Source organism: Protopterus annectens, chromosome 10.part0 (genome assembly GCF_019279795.1).
Source record: "Protopterus annectens isolate FY-2018-M chromosome 10.part0, PAN1.0, whole genome shotgun sequence".
In the NCBI taxonomy this organism is placed as follows: Eukaryota; Metazoa; Chordata; order Ceratodontiformes; family Protopteridae; genus Protopterus; species Protopterus annectens.
In genome coordinates, this window is record NC_056744.1 from 1273434874 (window position 1) to 1273454937 (window position 20064).

Sequence of the window (20064 nt, forward strand, 5' to 3'; positions counted from 1 at the left end):
ACCCAAAGAGTGGCATACAGCAACAGTGGTCCCTCTCCACAAAGGTGGTGCCTCAACGGATCCTGGAAACTATCGCCCCATAAGCCTGACTAGCTTGGTCTGCAAAGCTATGGAAAGGATCATCATGGACCTCATAAATACAGATATTGGGGACCTACAGACACTGGATCCTACCCAGTTCGGCTTTGTTAAGGGCAGATCCTGCCTCTTAAACCTGGTTGATTTCTTTGAAACAGTCACCAAGGCCATTGATCAGGGGAAGGTGGTCCACACAGCCTACCTGGACCTCACAAAAGCCTTCGATACAATACCCTACTCTGGCATTATAGATAAGCTCACCAGCTTAAATATAAACCCCTATGTCACTAGATGGGTTGCAAACTGGCTCAAGGACAGAACCCACATGGTTAGAATTGCTGGAGCCATGTCAGACTCCAAACCAGTTACAAGTGGCGTCCCACAAGGCTCAGTCCTGGGACCTCTCTTGTTCGGTATATATTTCTCGGAGGTACAGGCCAACACGGAAGGACTGTGTCTGGCCAGGTTCGCAGAGGACTGCAAACTAGGCGCCATAATTGACTCTCCAGCCGACATAAGCATCCTACAAAAGGGCCTCATAGAAACAGACAACTGGTGCCAGAGCCATGGCCTCAAGCTAAACGCCAAAAAGTGTATAGTCATCCCCTTTGGCAAAAACAAAGTGCCCACAAATTACCACATAGGTGGTAATCCATTAAGTACGGAAGAAGTAATTAGGGACCCAAGTTGATAGCAATCTCTCATTTGAAAACCACGTGGCCAAAGTGTTTAGAAAAACATTTTATATAGCCCACCTAATCATGAAGGGATTCACATCTAGATCAGGGGAGGTCATCGTGCCTCTTTACTCATCCCTCATCAGGCCCATAATTGAGTACAATGCCCCTTTTGGGATGTACCTTACCAGACACCTACAGCAACTGGAAAGACCTCAAAAGTACCTCACCAAGAGGTCAAAGGGCTCAAACAGATGCCATATGCTTCCCGGTTAAAGAAACTCCAGCTCTACTCAGTGGCATACCGCCTGCTCAGAGGCGATCTGTGCCTGACGTATAAAGCCATGTCGAACCCGGAATTAATGGACATGCTGCACCTCAGAAAATCCAAATCCCATCAAGCTACACGCTCGAGAGACTTGAACCTCAGCACTGAAATAAATAAGACATGCTGGAGGACAGATTCATAACCCAGAGGCTCCCTTCACTCTGGAATAAAATCCCAGTCCAGGTTAGGCAGAGTCCCTCATTGACTCTCTTCAAGAGGAATCTTGATGAGTGGATGAGAGATCATAGGTTTACCCCGGGTATCACTTCTGTGTCACTGTTAGACAGAGGCACAGTATACTAACCTCGAAAAAGGGCATAGCAAAATTCATTTAAAATGGGTGGCGAAACCCAAACACACTTATATATATATATATATATATATATATACATATATATATATATATATATATATATATATATATACATATATATATATATATATATATATATATATATAGATATGTTTAATGGTATTTATTTTTTATTAACCATGTTAGCTCTACTAGCCTAGTGATCTCTTTTCATGGGAGACCCAAAGTAGTATTTATACTTCAAGGGGAGATTTAGCAAGGGCATTGGGAAATTTCCCTTACTCTTTTCAAAAGTCACTGTGGGTCTTTGGCATCCACCTGAGCTACCAGCAGCTCAAACAAATGGGACCTCATTTTAATGTCTCATCTGAAGCATGGTGAGTCTATGGATTTTTAAGTTATTTCTTAGTCAGGTAAGACCACTGGCACAAGTGTCCCTTTTCAGGAATGACTTTGCAACCCACTCTGATTAAGTGACTTGCTTAGATTAACACAATTGGTAAATGGATTCATTAGTAAGAAACTGGTATCTTGGGCTTTGGTGGAATTACATGAATGCATTTTGTACACATGTTTGGGGCAGGAGAAAACTGAGTTTTCTTGTCATATAATATTCATCTGTTGAACTGGATGCATTTCTGCAAGATCTCCTTGAGTTTCTTGTTAGCTGTTTACTATCTCACCAAAGACTGTTACTCATGGATTTCATAAACACTTGAGTCAGTGATGAGTTCACTAAGCTGACCACTGATCTTCTCCTACTTAGGGATAGCTTTGTCTTCATTCAGGAGGTTTCCGTTGTCACCAGTACTGGAGGACATTCATTGCATTCAGTGTTCCAGGTCATATCTAAACAGGAAAAAGAAAGTGAATAAACCTAAATGTTATACTTTAGTCTTAGATCTTCTCTTGACAGTCTGTTCTTATGGTAAGAATAATACACAGCCATACTTTATAATTCTTTTTAATCCCACTGCCAGGGATGCATATTAAATACTGCTGAAGACCAGCAAAAGAAAAGTGTGTCCTTTCAGACTGTTATATTTTTATATCCAGCAGAGACAAACATTAACCAAGACAAATGTTTAAGGTGGCTACTAGTCTCATATCTGAGTCCACCCACTAGAAGCATTGAATGCACATTTTGTAGCTACATTCCAAAGAGGTTATCACTAAGTCCTCAAAGTCTTAAGCAGAGCTTCCTTTGCAAATGTTTTTTTTTTATTTTTTTGTTTACTGGTCATTCAAGGCGATATATTGTCACTTGCAAAAAAAAAAAAAAAAGCAAGCGCATGAATACACAAGTACCCATAAGATGTCATATGGTAGCCATCATACTGGCTTTGTACAGCAGTCCTCAGAAGTCCCTTTCCAGTTTAGTAATCTGACCTCCAAGTTCAGCTGTCAAATTTGCCCATTTGTTTCAAGCATCTACCTTGATCTAACAGCATTTCATATCCTAACTTCAAGGCCGTTTACCCAAGCCCTGCATCACTAGCAGAGTCTTTGTCTAGTCCCTTTTCATCACTTTTCAGCTGTTAACCTCAGTTCACTTCTGATTAACTTAACAAAGTCCTCTGTCTTGTTACTAAGCATCATTGCTACCTTTAATGTATATTATTGGCTCCCTTTTAAAATATCGTCTCTCTTAATGTCGAGTGCCGACCTACTGTAAAAAAAAAAATGTAAAAAATACAGAGCAGTGAATCTCAAATATCATTCTTCTCCTTTAAACTTGTTTTGTGCTGGGGGACAAGTGCCCTTGCACCCCCCCCCCCAGTTTGGCAGGCACTCCCCCAAAATTATACTCTGTATACTAACTGTGAGATTGCCCTACCCTAGAGAGAAGGGAATATTTCAAGAAGTGACCATCTCTGACATAAAATATGTATGTTCACTTTTTGACAATTCAGTGTCTGTATTTCAGGATTTACCCTAGCGGGTCCTGACATTTTAAATAGTCGCCTAGATTTATCTCTTTCTTGTCCCTATATTGCCTTTACGGGCTGTCTTGTATGGAGTCGTGATACTAATTAGGTTCATAGGAGTGAAATTCACTCATTCTTCTTAATGCTGTCTTATGTATCACCTCTGGCTGTACATTTTTCATTAAAATTTACGGCGGTCCATGGCACTGCACAGTGCCCATATGACAGTCACTTTTTTGACACTGTTCTGTTTGCACCTATGTCATACACAGCTGCTGTGACATACTTTTTTGTGTGTTTTTGTATGATTACTGCTAGCCTTGCAGTTTACCTGACTTATATCTTTGCAAATGAACAAATTAAATCAAAATATGCATGCTAGTTCAGGATTATTACTAAATCAAATAAAATAAGCAAAATGAGTATTACAAAAAAAAAAACTTGCTGCTTAGTCTTGTGTATTTGTTTCTCTCTGTCTGGTATGGCCATGTAAGACTGCTTACACTTCTCCATCCATTTGTGTGTCTCTCTCGTACTCTCTCACTCTTTCTCTCTCTAGCACTCCCTATTCTTTGTCATGCTTCATCTGTCCCATTTGTTTCCTGTCTGTGCCTAATCCTTTCCTCTTTCTTACCTGTCAGCCTTGTAGGTGACCCCAAAATTTCTTGTTGCTCGCAAAGGATACTTAAAGCTGCCAGATTTAGGCTGGCGGATGGTGCTGCTATTGGTATCCTGACCTCAGAGAGATATATGTTTAGTTCCTTGACAATATATCATTGTGTGTGCAGCAAAATGAAGATACATTTGTCTGGAAACAAGCCTGAAACAAATTCACATTGTCTAAAAGCAAGCCTGAAATAAACTTAAGATGCAAAGATGTGGATCAGAGCATATGAATACATGATAAAATACTGGGTGTAAAACAGGAAAAAAACATATTAAAATTGTAAGGAAATTGTGGTGCAGAAGTGTACTGTAGTCTTCATGTTTTTTTAATTATTATTTTTTTTAAGTTTTCTTGTAGAAAACTTAATGAGCCACATTTCTTGAGCTTATTACATTAATAAGCTATAGGTCTGACTTGTATTTAAGACACCTGATTACTGATACCCATTGTTGGTTAAGTTCTACCTGTATATAAATATGTTATGTATATAATATATATACTCACACTTGTGTGTGTGTGTGTCTGTGTGTGTGTGTGTGTGTGTGTGTGTGTGTGTGTGTGTGTGTGTGTGTGTGTGTCTGTCTGTGTGTGTGTGTCTGTGTGTGTGTGTGTGTGTGTGTGTGTGTGTGTGTGTGTGTATGTATACATATATGTGTGTCTGTGTTTGTGTGTGTGTGTGTTTGTTTCTGTGTGTGCATAAGCATCTATGTATATATCTATCTAGCTATATATTATATATATATGTGTGTGTGTGTGTGTGTGTGTGTGTGTGTGTGTGTGTGTGTGTGTGTGTGTGTGTGTGTGTGTGTGTGTGTGTGTGTGTGTGTGTGTGTATTGATAGATAGATACTATTGAAAGGCCAAAATGCTGATGAACACAGTGTTTAAAACACTGTAATACTGAGTCCTCTTACCAATATGAACCCAGGATTGAGTGTTAAATTGGGTCTTGCAGGGGTATGAATAATGTTAAGGACTCATATCATTTCCTGTCAGTCAAAGGAATCCGCAAGAGCTCTCCCACTTAGTTCTGCTTTTTACTTAAATACTGACTCCCTAGTAAGTCTGAGACTTGATAAATTAGCAACAGAAACTTATAGGGAAGGACCCTAGATCAGAAAGTCAATTTAATCTGATCCAGAAAGAGTAAACAGAATAAAGAAACTCCTTATCCCTTACTGTAGATATAGACCTGTATATACATCTACATATACATACATGCATATATATGTATAGGCTGTAGATATAGCCCTGGCCTGGGCTGGGTCCACTTCCTTTGCACTTCTTTAAAATAGTAACAGAAAGTACTAGACCTCTGTAGAAATCTGACTAAAAGACTATTCTCTTTTCTAAACATGGTGAGAATAACAGACAAACATAATTTACTTGGTATCTCAGGTTGCCCAAGTATTCTTCCACAGACCGCCCCCACCCCCTACAACCCACACATACTTAACTAGCTGATGTTTCAAATGTTTTTCATATCCCTTCTTGTTTCCATATCCTCTGACTTTCATAATGTTTCTCAAGGCTGATAGTTGTGAGAATAACTAACATTTCCAGTTGACCCCTTATCAAGTGAGGCTTAAATCTAGACTGCTGGAAGTGAGCCATAACTGCTGCTTTGGCATAGCAGGCAGTTATGGAATAACATACCCAGTTTAAAGCAGATGCCATCAGTTTGCAAGTGACAGTTTTTTTTGCTCCTCTGATAGCATTACATGCTAACATTTTCTGTAACATGATTAACAGGGGCTTAGTGACTTTTTCATTGCTTTTGTGTAAAAACTTATTGGTAGAATAAAGAAAGGCTTACCATGATGTGGAAGCCTTAACTTAGAAATATTCCACATTATGATAAGACTTTCCAGTTCAGGGAGTGCTCTCCAACTACAGTTTACCCTTCATGGTGGCCATAGTGTGGACAGACGTCTTGCTGGGGAAGCTTCACGCATATGTAACAGTCTGGAGTCAAGGCTCATACTAATTAGTCATGTCCTGTCTGCCAGAAATGGTGGTGCCTCCAGATTAATTGGCAGAATGATTCAGAGGATCACTCTGCAGTGTTCATTTTTTTTTCCCTGTGAGGAAAAAAGTGAACACCATCTTGTGTGTGTGCGCATGCATACCTATAGGGGTATGAATGCAGATGAATGGGTGTGTGTGTGTGTGTGTGTGTGTGTGTGTGTGTGTGTGTGTGTGTGTGTGTGCGCACAGAAGTTTAGATGGAGAGGATCAAAGTGCCAAATGCTCTTTTTCTTTGGAAACCATTACCATTGTCTGGGAGATTTCTAAGTGTGTGCCCACAGAGATGCCATTTTTTGGGAGATATTTCCCATCTACAAGTTGGTGTGACCATGGAGTTAGTATATATAACTTTGGGTGGTGCACCACATCAGGGGGGTGCTTGTCCACCTGCAAAACAAACCCTTAAAGTTTAGTTTTTCTGCATTTTGACTTAGGTTTAAGGGATTCTGATAGCCAGTGTGTGTGTGTGTGTGTGTGTGTGTGTGTGTGTGTGTGTGTGTGTGTGTGTGTCTGTGTGTGTTCAATAATGCGTAGTAGAGGCATTGCACACACATTTGTGTGTCGCTTATCTGTCTCCATTGGAACATGAGTGCTGGTGTGCGGGGAAGTATTTCCATTACTGTGAGTTAGTGGGTATGGACTGGTTTGTACATGCTTTGACTCGAGTATGAGTGTGTTTTTCAGTGGAGGGTGTCTGGCAGTGCTCTGTGTGTGTGTGTGTGTGTGTGTGTGTGTGTGTGTGTGTGTGTGTGTGCATGCGCATGCATGTTCGTGTGTGTGCATATGCATGTAAGGGGGCATCTATGTTACTGCAATACATGGGTTGGTATGAATGGTCAGGTATGGCAGAGCAGTGTGCAATTCCGAGACATGGTAATGAGCTGCTAATGAGGAATTTCAATATGTGGCTTAACACCTCCATGTCTCTGATTCAGAGATTCTCTCTATCATGCTATTTGCTGAGCCTGCATTGGCCAGTTAACATGGATGAAACAAATCTCAGTAAAACTAGGGATTTGTCTTGTCCCACTAAACTTAATTATTAAATTACTATTGTGAAAGTAGTTATAATATCTTTAGTTATCTAATGAATGCACGCCCCTGTTTCTGTTTCTTTCTGACATATGTCTTCTTATGATGAGGCTTGCATAGATTGTTTATGCAATGTCTTGCAGCTAGGTGCTTGCATCATTGTTTATTGATAATATGTTACCTTCACAATTTTTACATTCATTTTACTCATGCTGTTAAAGAATACCTTATAATTATTTTTACAGTTTGAGATTAAGCTGAATTAATAGCTAGAATGGGAAGATTTGTTAAGAAATGTAGGTAGTTTCTGTACTTTAATTAGCTAAACTAAGGTAAGCAGTACCTGTTTTGTAGCATATATCTCATTAATTTGTGTTTCCTCTAAAGGGGAGTTTTGTTGAATTTACCTGAATGTGTGTGTCTTACTGATATGTGCTTGTGAATGCAAAAGTTAATATCACAGAAATCATCGAGAGTATCCTGAGCAGATTTATTTGGGTCACTAAGGGTAATATATCCCAGTCTATTTTCAGTGGGCATTAGAGGAAAAATTGTTAACTGGATAAGCCCATTGGACATACTATCCCCTTGTAATTTTCACTTTGTGTTTTTGGCCCCCATTACTTACCTTCTGTTGACGATCTCAGTCCATGTCACAATTAGGATTTCACATTACCACTATTGATCCCCTATTTTTTTTTATCCAGGGGTACAGGGCCCCTGCAGGATCTCCTGTGATCTTGTGGGTAGCTCTGTCTCTCTCTTTCTTTCTGTCTCTGCAGGGAGAGTACAAAATCATCTGTAAACTGAATGCCAGTTGAGGTGGGCATCATATATGCAGAAAGGAGTGGAGATTTTAAGATAAGAGGAAGGAAAACCCTAGGTTGATAGAGCAAATATGATGATATAAGTATTACTGCCCACACTATTAACTTGCTCATGCCCCACACACACACACACACACTAGCAAAATAGTTTACAGAACCAGGGAGACATACCTCAGTCTCCAGCGGAGCATAATCTGAGTGCATGTAAATCCTCATTCTCCAAACAAACAGGATCTGGCTTAGGACATTCTTTCACATCCTTTTGCCTCATTCATCCAGTGTCTGAACTGGAGTTGTCTGGGCACACAGTTCTTTTTCAGGGATGACCAGAGTGCAGTGTCTGATTACCTAAGTTGTTCAGCGTCACACTTTGTGAGAACATTGTGCATTAATTGTAGACATCATGTTGCAGTTTTAATAATGGTCAATCTCTACTGTACAGGAAATTCTTTATATGTCATGTTGGAGGGAGATATTGAACTTACCTTCTTAAATCGAGAAGAAGATTATGTTATGACCATGCCACATGTTCAGTGTAGAGGTAAGCATACCTATTGCTATTTTCTGTGTTTCTGCATGTGATGTGTCAATTAAGTGTTATTATGTTGAATTAAAACAAATGGCCTGTCATTCAGAGAGGATTAGTGCAATGAAGAAGCCTTAGTTCTGCAGTTTTCCCCATTGTGCCAATTCCTTCAGATTCAGTGGCTGTTCTCTTACTATTTTCCATTTACGGGGACTTCAGAGAGGATAACAGAACTACATGCTAGTGCAGCAGTCTGGGGAGTGGCTAAGGTTACTTATCCATGTGCTGTCCCCTGAAATTGTCCACAATTTCTGAGTTACTTAATCAAGTAAAATTTTACTCTAGGAGGAAAAGAGATCAGCTTAAAAAAACATGCACATTTGCTCCGAATGGAGTACTCATGTTGCAGGTAAATTCATGCCTCTAAACCTACAGACTTTAAAAATAGGAACAAATGCCCTTGAAAAGTAGAAAAAAAATCTGGACTTCTAAGTAGCATAAAGTTTGTATATCAAATAGCACAATAGGACTGTGGGATACTACTCAGAAACACATTTGACAAAAATGATAGAAAAATATAATTTCATTATCAAAGAAACAGTACATTCATTTCTTTAAATTATTAGTGTCATTAGTATGCTGGTCATGTAGTCTGTTTTTCTGTGTAATAGACAGCTTCAAATATCTCATGTGATGAAGGGGATTGTGGGAAAGAGTAAATCAAGCCTGAAAATAGGGACATACCCCCAAAATTGGAACATCCTGTGCAGGGATACATCAGGCCTGAAAATAGCAATGTTGCTTCAAAATTGGGAGGTCTGCACAGGGGTGGGAGGTGTGTTCGTGGGTATATGTATGTGGACATGTATACTTGTCTGTAGGGGCACAAATGAAGCTGTCTGAAGCTGTGTATATGTCAGTGAGTGACCCTGGGTGGTCACACTAGGGGAGTTAGGTATGTAGTCGAGAGTCTGGATGTATGTGTGGGGGTGAATTAATGAGTGTTTTTCTGAGTGTTTCTGTAAGCGTGACTGTCATCACCTGGAAAGAGGACTTGTTTGTTGATGTGTTGATGTGGATGTGTTTGTGTGGGAATGTCTGAGTCAAATGTGTGTGTGTGTTGTATGTGTGTGTGTGCATGCATGTTGGGGGTGCCTTTGCTAAGAAGATTCAAGGACTGCTAGGAAGAACACTAGCATGGCTTGAAATGGCAGGTATACTGTTTGACGAAAAGAGATAAAATTGGGCCAATAATGAGGAGTTTGTTATTGAGACATACCTGTCTCTGAATCACATTTTCTCACCACTGCAGATATACCTTTCTCTGACTCACATTTTATCACCATTCTAGATATACCTTTCTGTGACTCACATTTTTCTCACCATTGCAGGCACACCTGTCTCTGAATCAGATTTTCTCACCGTTATAGACATACCTTTCTCTGACTTACTTTTTCTCACCATTGCAGACATACCTTTCTCTGACTCTCATTTTCTTACCATTGCAGACACACCTGTCTCTGAATCACATTTTCTTACCACTGCAGACATACTTGTCTCTGAATCACATTTTTTCACCATTGCAGACATACCTTCCCCTGAATTATATTTTCTCACCACTGCAGACCTACCTATCTTTGAATCACATTTTCCCACTACTGCAGACATATCTGTCTCTAAATCACATGTTCTCACTGTTGCACTAATTGACCAACCCAGGTAGTTAGCATGGGCAGTGAGCATTTTTTTCTGAATCCTAAAGCTGGTTCTGTCTGGAATATAAGATGCAAAAAAAAAAAAAAACCCACTCCAGACATGAAACCAAGTTGCAGACCAATAAAGTTATGAAGGAGCCACAAAATGAGACACTAAAATAAATTTAATTGAGCGCTTTTGTTTTACAATGAAAACGTCATCAGAATAAAGTACAAAACACACTGACCCAACTTATATCCCTACACTCAATCAAACAATTACTTACACCAATCATCCCTTAAAGAAATATACTCACTACAAAAAGGTAAAAGCAGTACGTATTTTTTTCAAACAAACAACTTAATAGTGATAAAAACCCACCCTCCGCGCTCTCTCTCTCTGTATATATATATATATATATATATATATATATATATATATATATATATATATATATCTGTGCATACAAAATAAGCAAGTATAATATACTTGATAAACAAACATAAATCAACTAAAATACCATTTTCAATTACATAAAACCTTTGACCTTGAGTCTTAAACTGGAGCTTATGGAGATGGTACTCTTCAAGCCTGGATGTTGCATGGCATTTTATCTAATTTGCCGTCTTAGTTCTCTTAGTTCCAAAAAGTCATTAAATGGGCCTCCTCTATCGCCCAGTGTTAACTGCTCTAAAATAATAAACTTAAAACGATGTCCTTCATTTTTAGAAATGCGTGCTGCTAAGGCATTTTTCATATCTTGTCTATTTATGTCATAGTAATGTTGATAGACCCTGCTTCTAAGAGCATTGATGGCCTTTCCTATATAGAAACTTGGGCACTTGATACACAGGGCAAAATAAACTACTGCCTTACTACTACAAGAGAATTTCTTTTTGAGTACATGCTTTCCATAATTTGGTACCTCTATCTCTGTCTCCTCAATAATATATTTACACTGTAGACAAAAGCCACATTTCTTCATTCCTCCCATTTCAGCGCTAACCTTATGTGTTCTGTCTAGCATATTTTTAAAGGTGATGTCCTTTTTGTAGACAATTCTGGGATATGTCCCTACTAGCTCCAAGTAATCCTTGTTGGTGCTAAACAAATTCGAATTGTGTTGTAATATTTCACTGATGCCTTGAAATTGCTTGTTATAACTAAAAATGACTGATTTTTTAAAACTAGTACCTTCCATCCTTGTTCCTTTCTCTTGTATAACACTTCCTTTTCCAAGCAATGGTGAAAAATGACCCCTCCGCCTCTTGTCAACCACGTCTTGTAAAATGTCTAAAAAGACCTGGGGGTATCCTCTTTTTATTAACATATCCTTCAGAGTGTAAATTTGTTGTAAAAATTCACCCCACTCAGATACCATCCTTGCTAGCCAAACACCCTGCCCTTTAACCAGGGATTTTCTCTGATGTAACGGGTGAAAGCTATCAAAATGTAGGAGGGTGTTAGGGTGTTAGAATAAGTGGGTTTTCTAAAAATTGCTGTTCTAAAACCCATTACTTCTTTATCTTTACTAATGGTGATGTCCAAATAGTTTACTGCCCCGTGACCTATTGTATGAGTAAAATCTAAGTCAGTGCTTTCCTTAATAAACCCCAGCAACCTTTGCAATTCCTGCTTATCACCATTCCAATAATTATGTTGTCCAAAGAACAACCATAATACTTCCAACTTTTTGCAAAAATGCTGTTGAAAACAAATTCCATTTCCCAGAACGCTAAAACAATGTTAGCAAATATGGGAGCACAAATGGCACCCATTGCTACCCCCTTTCATTGTTTAAAAAGCTGTTCCTCGAATACAATAATATTGGTATTGAGTACCAGTTCCATGAGGGTTCTGATTGTTAAAATACGTTCATGCCTAATTTGTGTATATTGACACAGGTATAGGTAAAACCATTCAATACCTGTGTCATGAGGAATTACAGAAAATAGGTCTCTAATGTCTATGGTGACAAAACGGAGCGCATCATCGTACATATTATTATTGATTTTGCAAAGAAAATCCCAGGGATCTTTTATAATCCACTGGCATTTCTTCAGTACATTCTTTATCTATCTATAAACTTGGCGATGAATTATGTTTTGGATGCTTTTGCATCAACTATTGGCCATGGGGGGGGGGGGGGGGGCAGCAAGATCTTTGTGTATCTTTGCTATACCAAAGATTGTGGGTATTTTTGGGCATTTTACTTCCATAAATTGGTATTCCTCAAGACTTATCTGTCTGTTCAGTACTAGTTCATCTAACATAATGTCAACCTTCCTGTATAATATGTTTTTTTTCGTTGAGACTAAGTAGGTGTCTGTGTATAGTATACCAAACATTTTGTCAATGTAAATATTGGTGTTCATAATAGCTAGCCCACCCCCTTTGTCCGGCTTCATGACTCTTATTGCCTTATTGTCACATATATCACATACCAATCTCATTTCTTCCCTATCCATGTTGTTCCCCTTAATTGAGTGCATACCTTTAGCCTTGAATAACTTTTGTATATCAATTTCACACATCTTTTCAAAGGTCTGCACTACAGGATGTAAAGGGAGGTTGAAGTGGCTAGTTTTTTACATAATTCATGCTCAGTGGGACCAAGGTCTGTTCCTTTAACTTGGAACTGAAAGTTTAACTTTTTAGTATACAATTTTAAATTTATTAACACATGATCAAGCAATGCATTTTACTGGGAACAAAGGATAAACCTTTATCAAAAACATCAGCAATCCTACTATCAAGAACAATGTCATTGTAGTTGTAAATACTGAAATCACCACAAACATTAATTAGTAGATTGTAGGGAGGCTCATTGCCAACACATTGTAGTAGATTTAGTACACCCTCCCCCCTGTAATTGTAGCTGTAATGTCCCACTCCCCCTTTCTGATTACTTAGCCGCTCGGACTTCCTCAGAGGGGGGTATTCTAAAGGGTCAGGAGTGAATTCTGTGTCATCATCCATACCATTACGTCCAAAAAGATAGCCAAATAAAACTAGAAAAAAGCAGTCACAATGGCAGAAAAAGCATCGACTGGAGAACACTTGGAAGAATCACAGCAATAGCGTATAATAAGTTTAATATCCGCTTTCGTCACTAAAACTTCATCAGAAAACAATGAGCATGAGCACAACAGAGTTTAAATAAATCAATCAATTAGTGCATCACATGGTAGTTTGCATAAAACATTAAAATTTAAAGACAAATAAACAAATGTATGAAAAATATATAAAAAAAGTAATACTAAACCATTAAATAACACACTTGTAAAAATAAAAATAAAAATAAAAATTAATCTAACAAACTTCTTATGTTACTGTGTTTAGAAATAGTTAATTTACGGTGCTTCAAAAAACATTTCACGTTAACTGTTTCATTTAAACCTGGTGGGTTGTCAGAAAACAATCTAACCTGCCATAAGGTTTCTCGTTGCTCAACATAGTTCCTAAAGTCACCAGCTCTTTTGTCATGTCTACAAATTTCCAAAACAGTAAACATAAATTTCTTAAAATTTATACAAGACGTTGAATGCCTGTATAAAGCATTGTTAAGATTTTTTGTCTTAATAGCATATAAATGCTCTTTAATGCGCTTCCCCAAGCTTCTTGTGGTCATACCCACATAGAAAGCTGGGCAAACAGAGCAAAAAGCAATATAAACAAGCCCACGACTTGTACAATCAGCATAACCGGGCACCTCTAAAATTCTTTCAGATGTTACAACATTTATACATGGCCCTTCAGAAATAAAACGACATACTGTACAATTATTACATCGAAACATTCCTTTCTTCTTAGTTATTGGGACCGAACTAATAGTGCTATATCTCTCTAGAATCATTTTGAATGTATTATTTTTCCGAAACACAAAGTTGGGTTTAGAACCAACAACTTTGAAAATGTCTTGATTTCCTTGAATGATTTTCCAATTTTGTTCCATAATAGTTCTTATCTGAAAACAGTCAGAACTCATTTCAAAAGAACAATAATGGTCAGACCCAACACAATTACTTAACTGAGTGTCAACTACATTGTTTTTAACTATGCCCTTTAATAATATTGGTGGATATAAGGAAGTCCTTTTCTTATAAATCTCATGTCCAATGTCCATTAAAACTTCTCATCATGTCCTCTTTGAGCAAATAAGTGAACAATGTAATGAAATTCATGTATGACATCAATTTCCCTAGTGGTCATACGGCTGGCTCTTATAAACTGTCCCCTTGGAATGTTTTTAATAATATATTTAGGATGACCACTAGTGTAGTGTAGGTATCCATTAGTAAAAGTTCTCTTTCTATGTATTTTACTGTGAAAAACGTTGTCAGTGTAGTCCCACCAAATGTGTACATCCAGGTAACATACAGACAATCCAACGTCACCAAGCGTAAATTTAAGAAATCCTGACAAAGTATTTGTTTCATGTAAAAAACGATCCACAGTTTCCTTGTTTCCCTCAATGACAAAAATTAAATCGTCAATGTACCTGCTGAAAAAAATGATATTAAAGTGTGCCTGCAAAATGGGTATGAACTCCCCCTCCCACCAAGCCATAACCAAGTTGGCATAGGCTGGAGCCGCTGGGGACCCCATAGCAACGCCACGTTTTTGCCTGTAGTATGTGCTGTTAAAAAGAAAAAAATTATTTTCCAAGATGATGTCCAGAAACCTACAAATTAAGGAAATTTGGGAATTGTTAAAAAGTTTTCCTTTTGCTAGAAAACTACGTACCGCCTCTACCCCTTCATCATGGGGAATACAGGTGTACAAAGAATTAACATCTAAAGTGAAAATAATGTGTTTGGAAGGTTCAAAAGTTCGGTTCATGTAAAAGATTCTCATTTTTTCCAAAAAATGCCAGGAATCTTTGATGAAAGATGCCTGATTTTCAAGTAATGGACCTAATAAAGCATCAATCACTAAAGAGATTCCTTCAGTAACTGAATGGGGAGATGAAACAATTGGACGTAATGGAGGGTTTAAAACGTCCTTGTGGGTTTTGGGAATTCCAAAAATAACACCTATTTTTGGATTTTCAACCACACAAAAATTATACAAATTGAAGCTAATTTCACCACACATTAAGGCATCATATAAATGTGAATGCACTTCACTGAAGCGCTTCAAAATGTCAAAAAACGCAATGGGTTCATATTCACAACTATTCCCAAGAACTTCTTGCATTTTCTGATTATACCTGTCATGATCCATAACCACAATGTTTGAACCTTTGTCACTTTTCATAAATCTAAGTGACACAGTTAACTCTTTTAAATGCTTTAAAGCCTTTCTTTCCACACAGTTTAAATTGTCATGATAGAAGTTCCTCCTTTTAAACAACAAGCTAACATCGTTAATGCACAACTCCTCATACGCTTTAATGGTGTAATGTAAATTAGGTGTATAACTAGAAGGTTTGTTAAGTACCTTAGTGTTATCAGGTAAGTCGTGCAGTAAGTAAGACAAGTTAAGTTGTCTAGTAAATTTCTTAATATCAATAATGGTCCTACCATAGTCAGCTCTTTGATTAGGTATAAAATTGAAACCATATTTTAACAAAGTCATCTCTACAGTGGAAAATAAAAAGTCAGTCAATCATTCGAAACATCACTTAAGCCTCGTCCCCCGACGAACTCGATCCCAAAAAAGTCCTGCTTCTAGTAAGCACACTGCTTTTATTAATGTTGTTTGAACCATTCTTCTTTGAAGGACCGTCAGTGGGTGCAGTCACACACCTATCCTTATTAGTCCTACTGGTAGCCCCAAGGTCCACAGGTTTGTCAGCAAAATTGTCAAGTTGTTTGTTGATAGTAGTAATAACATTACTATCTGGTGTTTTATCAGAAGAAATACCCAAACCTGAAGGACTAGTAGCTGGTACTAAAGGGGAAAAGAAACATCATAATTAGAACTACTGTTCTTAAAAAATGTAGGTGCATTATTAGCGCTGTCAAAAAAACGCTGAAATGATGAAGCACCAGTGTGTTTGGACTGATTAGTGAGATTAGACCTTGACTGTTGCATCATGGAATTACGAAAATTGGGTGCAAAATGATTGTAAGCAGTTTTGTTGTCATAAACGGCTATATCCCGATCCAGCTTTGACCGTTTCCTGTTCGTAACTTCATTGACATGAAGTTCGAGTTCATTAGTTAAGAAAACAAGAACTGATTTAAATTGATCACCAGAAAGCCGGTTCTTAATAAAAGCCTCAGCTTCCTTGATGTCTTTTGTTAATAAAGACATCTTGTGAGCGTTGTTGTCAATTAATAACTTAAGAAAACGAATGCCAGCCTCGTTGAAAAAATCAATTAATAAACTGAACATCGGGTGTCCTAAATTGATGCCATTGGGACATTTAAAAAAGCGTAGTCCCTTAGGAACCACACCGAGATCAATACATCTTAAAAAATAGTGATTTTCAATTTCCAAAGATTTGTACCTTTTTAGCAGCTTTAATAACAGGTCCCGTTGGATGTTAATCTCCCTGCTGTTGATATCCATTGGGCCACGATTTGATCTGTAAAACGGGTTGCTTTCCCGATTAAGCAACTGAGTGCAGCTGGCGTTGTCAACGATGTTAACGCTGGAAGGCTTACTTGATTTCCTAGTCCCGCACTCAAAATCCACATGCGGAGACCTACTTAAGTCAATAACGGTATCCAATTCGTCACTTGTTCCAGTAGGACTGGAAACGTGCATCACATCATCAGAAGCATTCGCTTTGGCCACTAAAAACTTCAACGATGACTGTATATCCAAAAGAGTCGCAATAAGTAGTCCGCTGGCTTTATCAGCCCCAGAAGTCGGCGTGGCATGCACCGACAGATTTAAAAGGGTATCATCAGCAATTTCTGCCATAACAAGGCTAAACAAACCACGTCCAAAAAGATAGCCAAATAAAACTAGAAAAAAGCAGTCACAATGGCAGAAAAAGCATCGACTGGAGAACACTTGGAAGAATCACAGCAATAGCGTATAATAAGTTTAATATCCGCTTTCGTCACTAAAACTTCATCAGAAAACAATGAGCATGAGCACAACAGAGTTTAAATAAATCAATCAATTAGTGCATCACATGGTAGTTTGCATAAAACATTAAAATTTAAAGACAAATAAACAAATGTATGAAAAATATATAAAAAAGTAATACTAAACCATTAAATAACACACTTGTAAAAATAAAAATAAAAATTAATCTAACAAACTTCTTATGTAAGTAACACAGTAACATAAGAAGTTTGTTAGATTAATTTTTATTTTTATTTTTATTTTTACAAGTGTGTTATTTAATGGTTTAGTATTACTTTTTTTATATATTTTTCATACATTTGTTTATTTGTCTTTAAATTTTAATGTTTTATGCAAACTACCATGTGATGCACTAATTGATTGATTTATTTAAACTCTGTTGTGCTCATGCTCATTGTTTTCTGATGAAGTTTTAGTGACGAAAGCGGATATTAAACTTATTATACGCTATTGCTGTGATTCTTCCAAGTGTTCTCCAGTCGATGCTTTTTCTGCCATTGTGACTGCTTTTTTCTAGTTTTATTTGGCTATCTTTTTGGACGTGGTTTGTTTAGCCTTGTTATGGCAGAAATTGCTGATGATACCCTTTTAAATCTGTCGGTGCATGCCACGCCGACTTCTGGGGCTGATAAAGCCAGCGGACTACTTATTGCGACTCTTTTGGATATACAGTCATCGTTGAAGTTTTTAGTGGCCAAAGCGAATGCTTCTGATGATGTGATGCACGTTTCCAGTCCTACTGGAACAAGTGACGAATTGGATACCGTTATTGACTTAAGTAGGTCTCCGCATGTGGATTTTGAGTGCGGGACTAGGAAATCAAGTAAGCCTTCCAGCGTTAACATTGTTGACAACGCCAGCTGCACTCAGTTGCTTAATCGGGAAAGCAACCCGTTTTACAGATCAAATCGTGGCCCAATGGATATCAACAGCAGGGAGATTAACATCCAACGGGACCTGTTATTAAAGCTGCTAAAAGGTACAAATCTTTGGAAATTGAAAATCACTATTTTTAAGATGTATTGATCTCGTGTGGTTCCTAAGGGACTACGCTTTTTTAAATGTCCCAATGGCATCAATTTAGGACACCCGATGTTCAGTTTATTAATTGATTTTTTCAACGAGGCTGGCATTCGTTTTCTTAAGTTATTAATTGACAACAACGCTCACAAGATGTCTTTATTAACAAAAGACATCAAGGAAGCTGAGGCTTTTATTAAGAACCGGCTTTCTGGTGATCAATTTAAATCAGTTCTTGTTTTCTTAACTAATGAACTCGAACTTCATGTCAATGAAGTTACGAACAGGAAACGGTCAAAGCTGGATCGGGATATAGCCGTTTATGACAACAAAACTGCTTACAATCATTTTGCACCCAATTTTCGTAATTCCATGATGCAACAGTCAAGGTCTAATCTCACTAATCAGTCCAAACACACTGGTGCTTCATCATTTCAGCGTTTTTTTGACAGCGCTAATAATGCACCTACATTTTTTAAGAACAGTAGTTCTAATTATGATGTTTCTTTTCCCCCTTTAGTACCAGCTACTAGTCCTTCAGGTTTGGGTATTTCTTCTGATAAAACACCAGATAGTAATGTTATTACTACTATCAACAAACAACTTGACAATTTTGCTGACAAACCTGTGGACCTTGGGGCTACCAGTAGGACTAATAAGGATAGGTGTGTGACTGCACCCACTGACGGTCCTTCAAAGAAGAATGGTTCAAACAACATTAATAAAAGCAGTGTGCTTACTAGAAGCAGGACTTTTTTGGGATCGAGTTCGTCGGGGGACGAGGCTTAAGTGATGTTTCGGATGATTTTGGAATCATCAACCTGACTGACTTTTTATTTTCCACTGTAGAGATGACTTTGTTAAAATATGGTTTCAATTTTATACCTAATCAAAGAGCTGACTATGGTAGGACCATTATTGATATTAAGAAATTTACTAGACAACTTAACTTGTCTTACTTACTGCACGACTTACCTGATAACACTAAGGTACTTAACAAACCTTCTAGTTATACACCTAATTTACATTACACCATTAAAGCGTATGAGGAGTTGTGCATTAACGATGTTAGCTTGTTGTTTAAAAGGAGGAACTTCTATCATGACAATTTAAACTGTGTGGAAAGAAAGGCTTTAAAGCATTTAAAAGAGTTAACTGTGTCACTTAGATTTATGAAAAGTGACAAAGGTTCAAACATTGTGGTTATGGATCATGACAGGTATAATCAGAAAATACAAGAAGTTCTTGGGAATAGTTGTGAATATGAACCCATTGCGTTTTTTGACATTTTGAAGCGCTTCAGTGAAGTGCATTCACATTTATATGATGCCTTAATGTGTGGTGAAATTAGCTTCAATTTGTATAATTTTTGTGTGGTTGAAAATCCAAAATAGGTGTTATCTTTGGAATTCCCAAAACCCACAAGGACGTTTTAAACCCTCCATTACGTCCAATTGTTTCATCTCCCCATTCAGTTACTGAAGGAATCTCTTTAGTGATTGATGCTTTATTAGGTCCATTACTTGAAAATCAGGCATCTTTCATCAAAGATTCCTGGCATTTTGGAAAAATGAGAATCTTTTACATGAACCGAACTTTTGAACCTTCCAAACACATTATTTTCACTTTAGATGTTAATTCTTTGTACACCTGTATTCCCCATGATGAAGGGGTAGAGGCGGTACGTAGTTTTCTAGCAAAAGGAAAACTTTTTAACAATTCCCAAATTTCCTTAATTTGTAGGTTTCTGGACATCATCTTGGAAAATAATTTTTTTCTTTTTAACAGCACATACTACAGGCAAAAACGTGGCGTTGCTATGGGGTCCCCAGCGGCTCCAGCCTATGCCAACTTGGTTATGGCTTGGTGGGAGGGGGAGTTCATACCCATTTTGCAGGC

General features: G+C 37.8%; 1 protein-coding gene across 1 annotated transcript in view; it reads left to right on the top strand.

The window, feature by feature from the left end:
• The window catches only part of LOC122814267 (oxysterol-binding protein-related protein 8-like), a 716151-nt gene that overhangs the window by 393128 nt on the left and 302959 nt on the right, over positions 1-20064 (top strand). The window contains exon 11 of the mRNA XM_044086861.1: positions 8320-8418. Coding sequence (XP_043942796.1) covers positions 8320-8418 — 99 coding nt within the window. The remainder of the gene's footprint in view (positions 1-8319; positions 8419-20064) is intronic.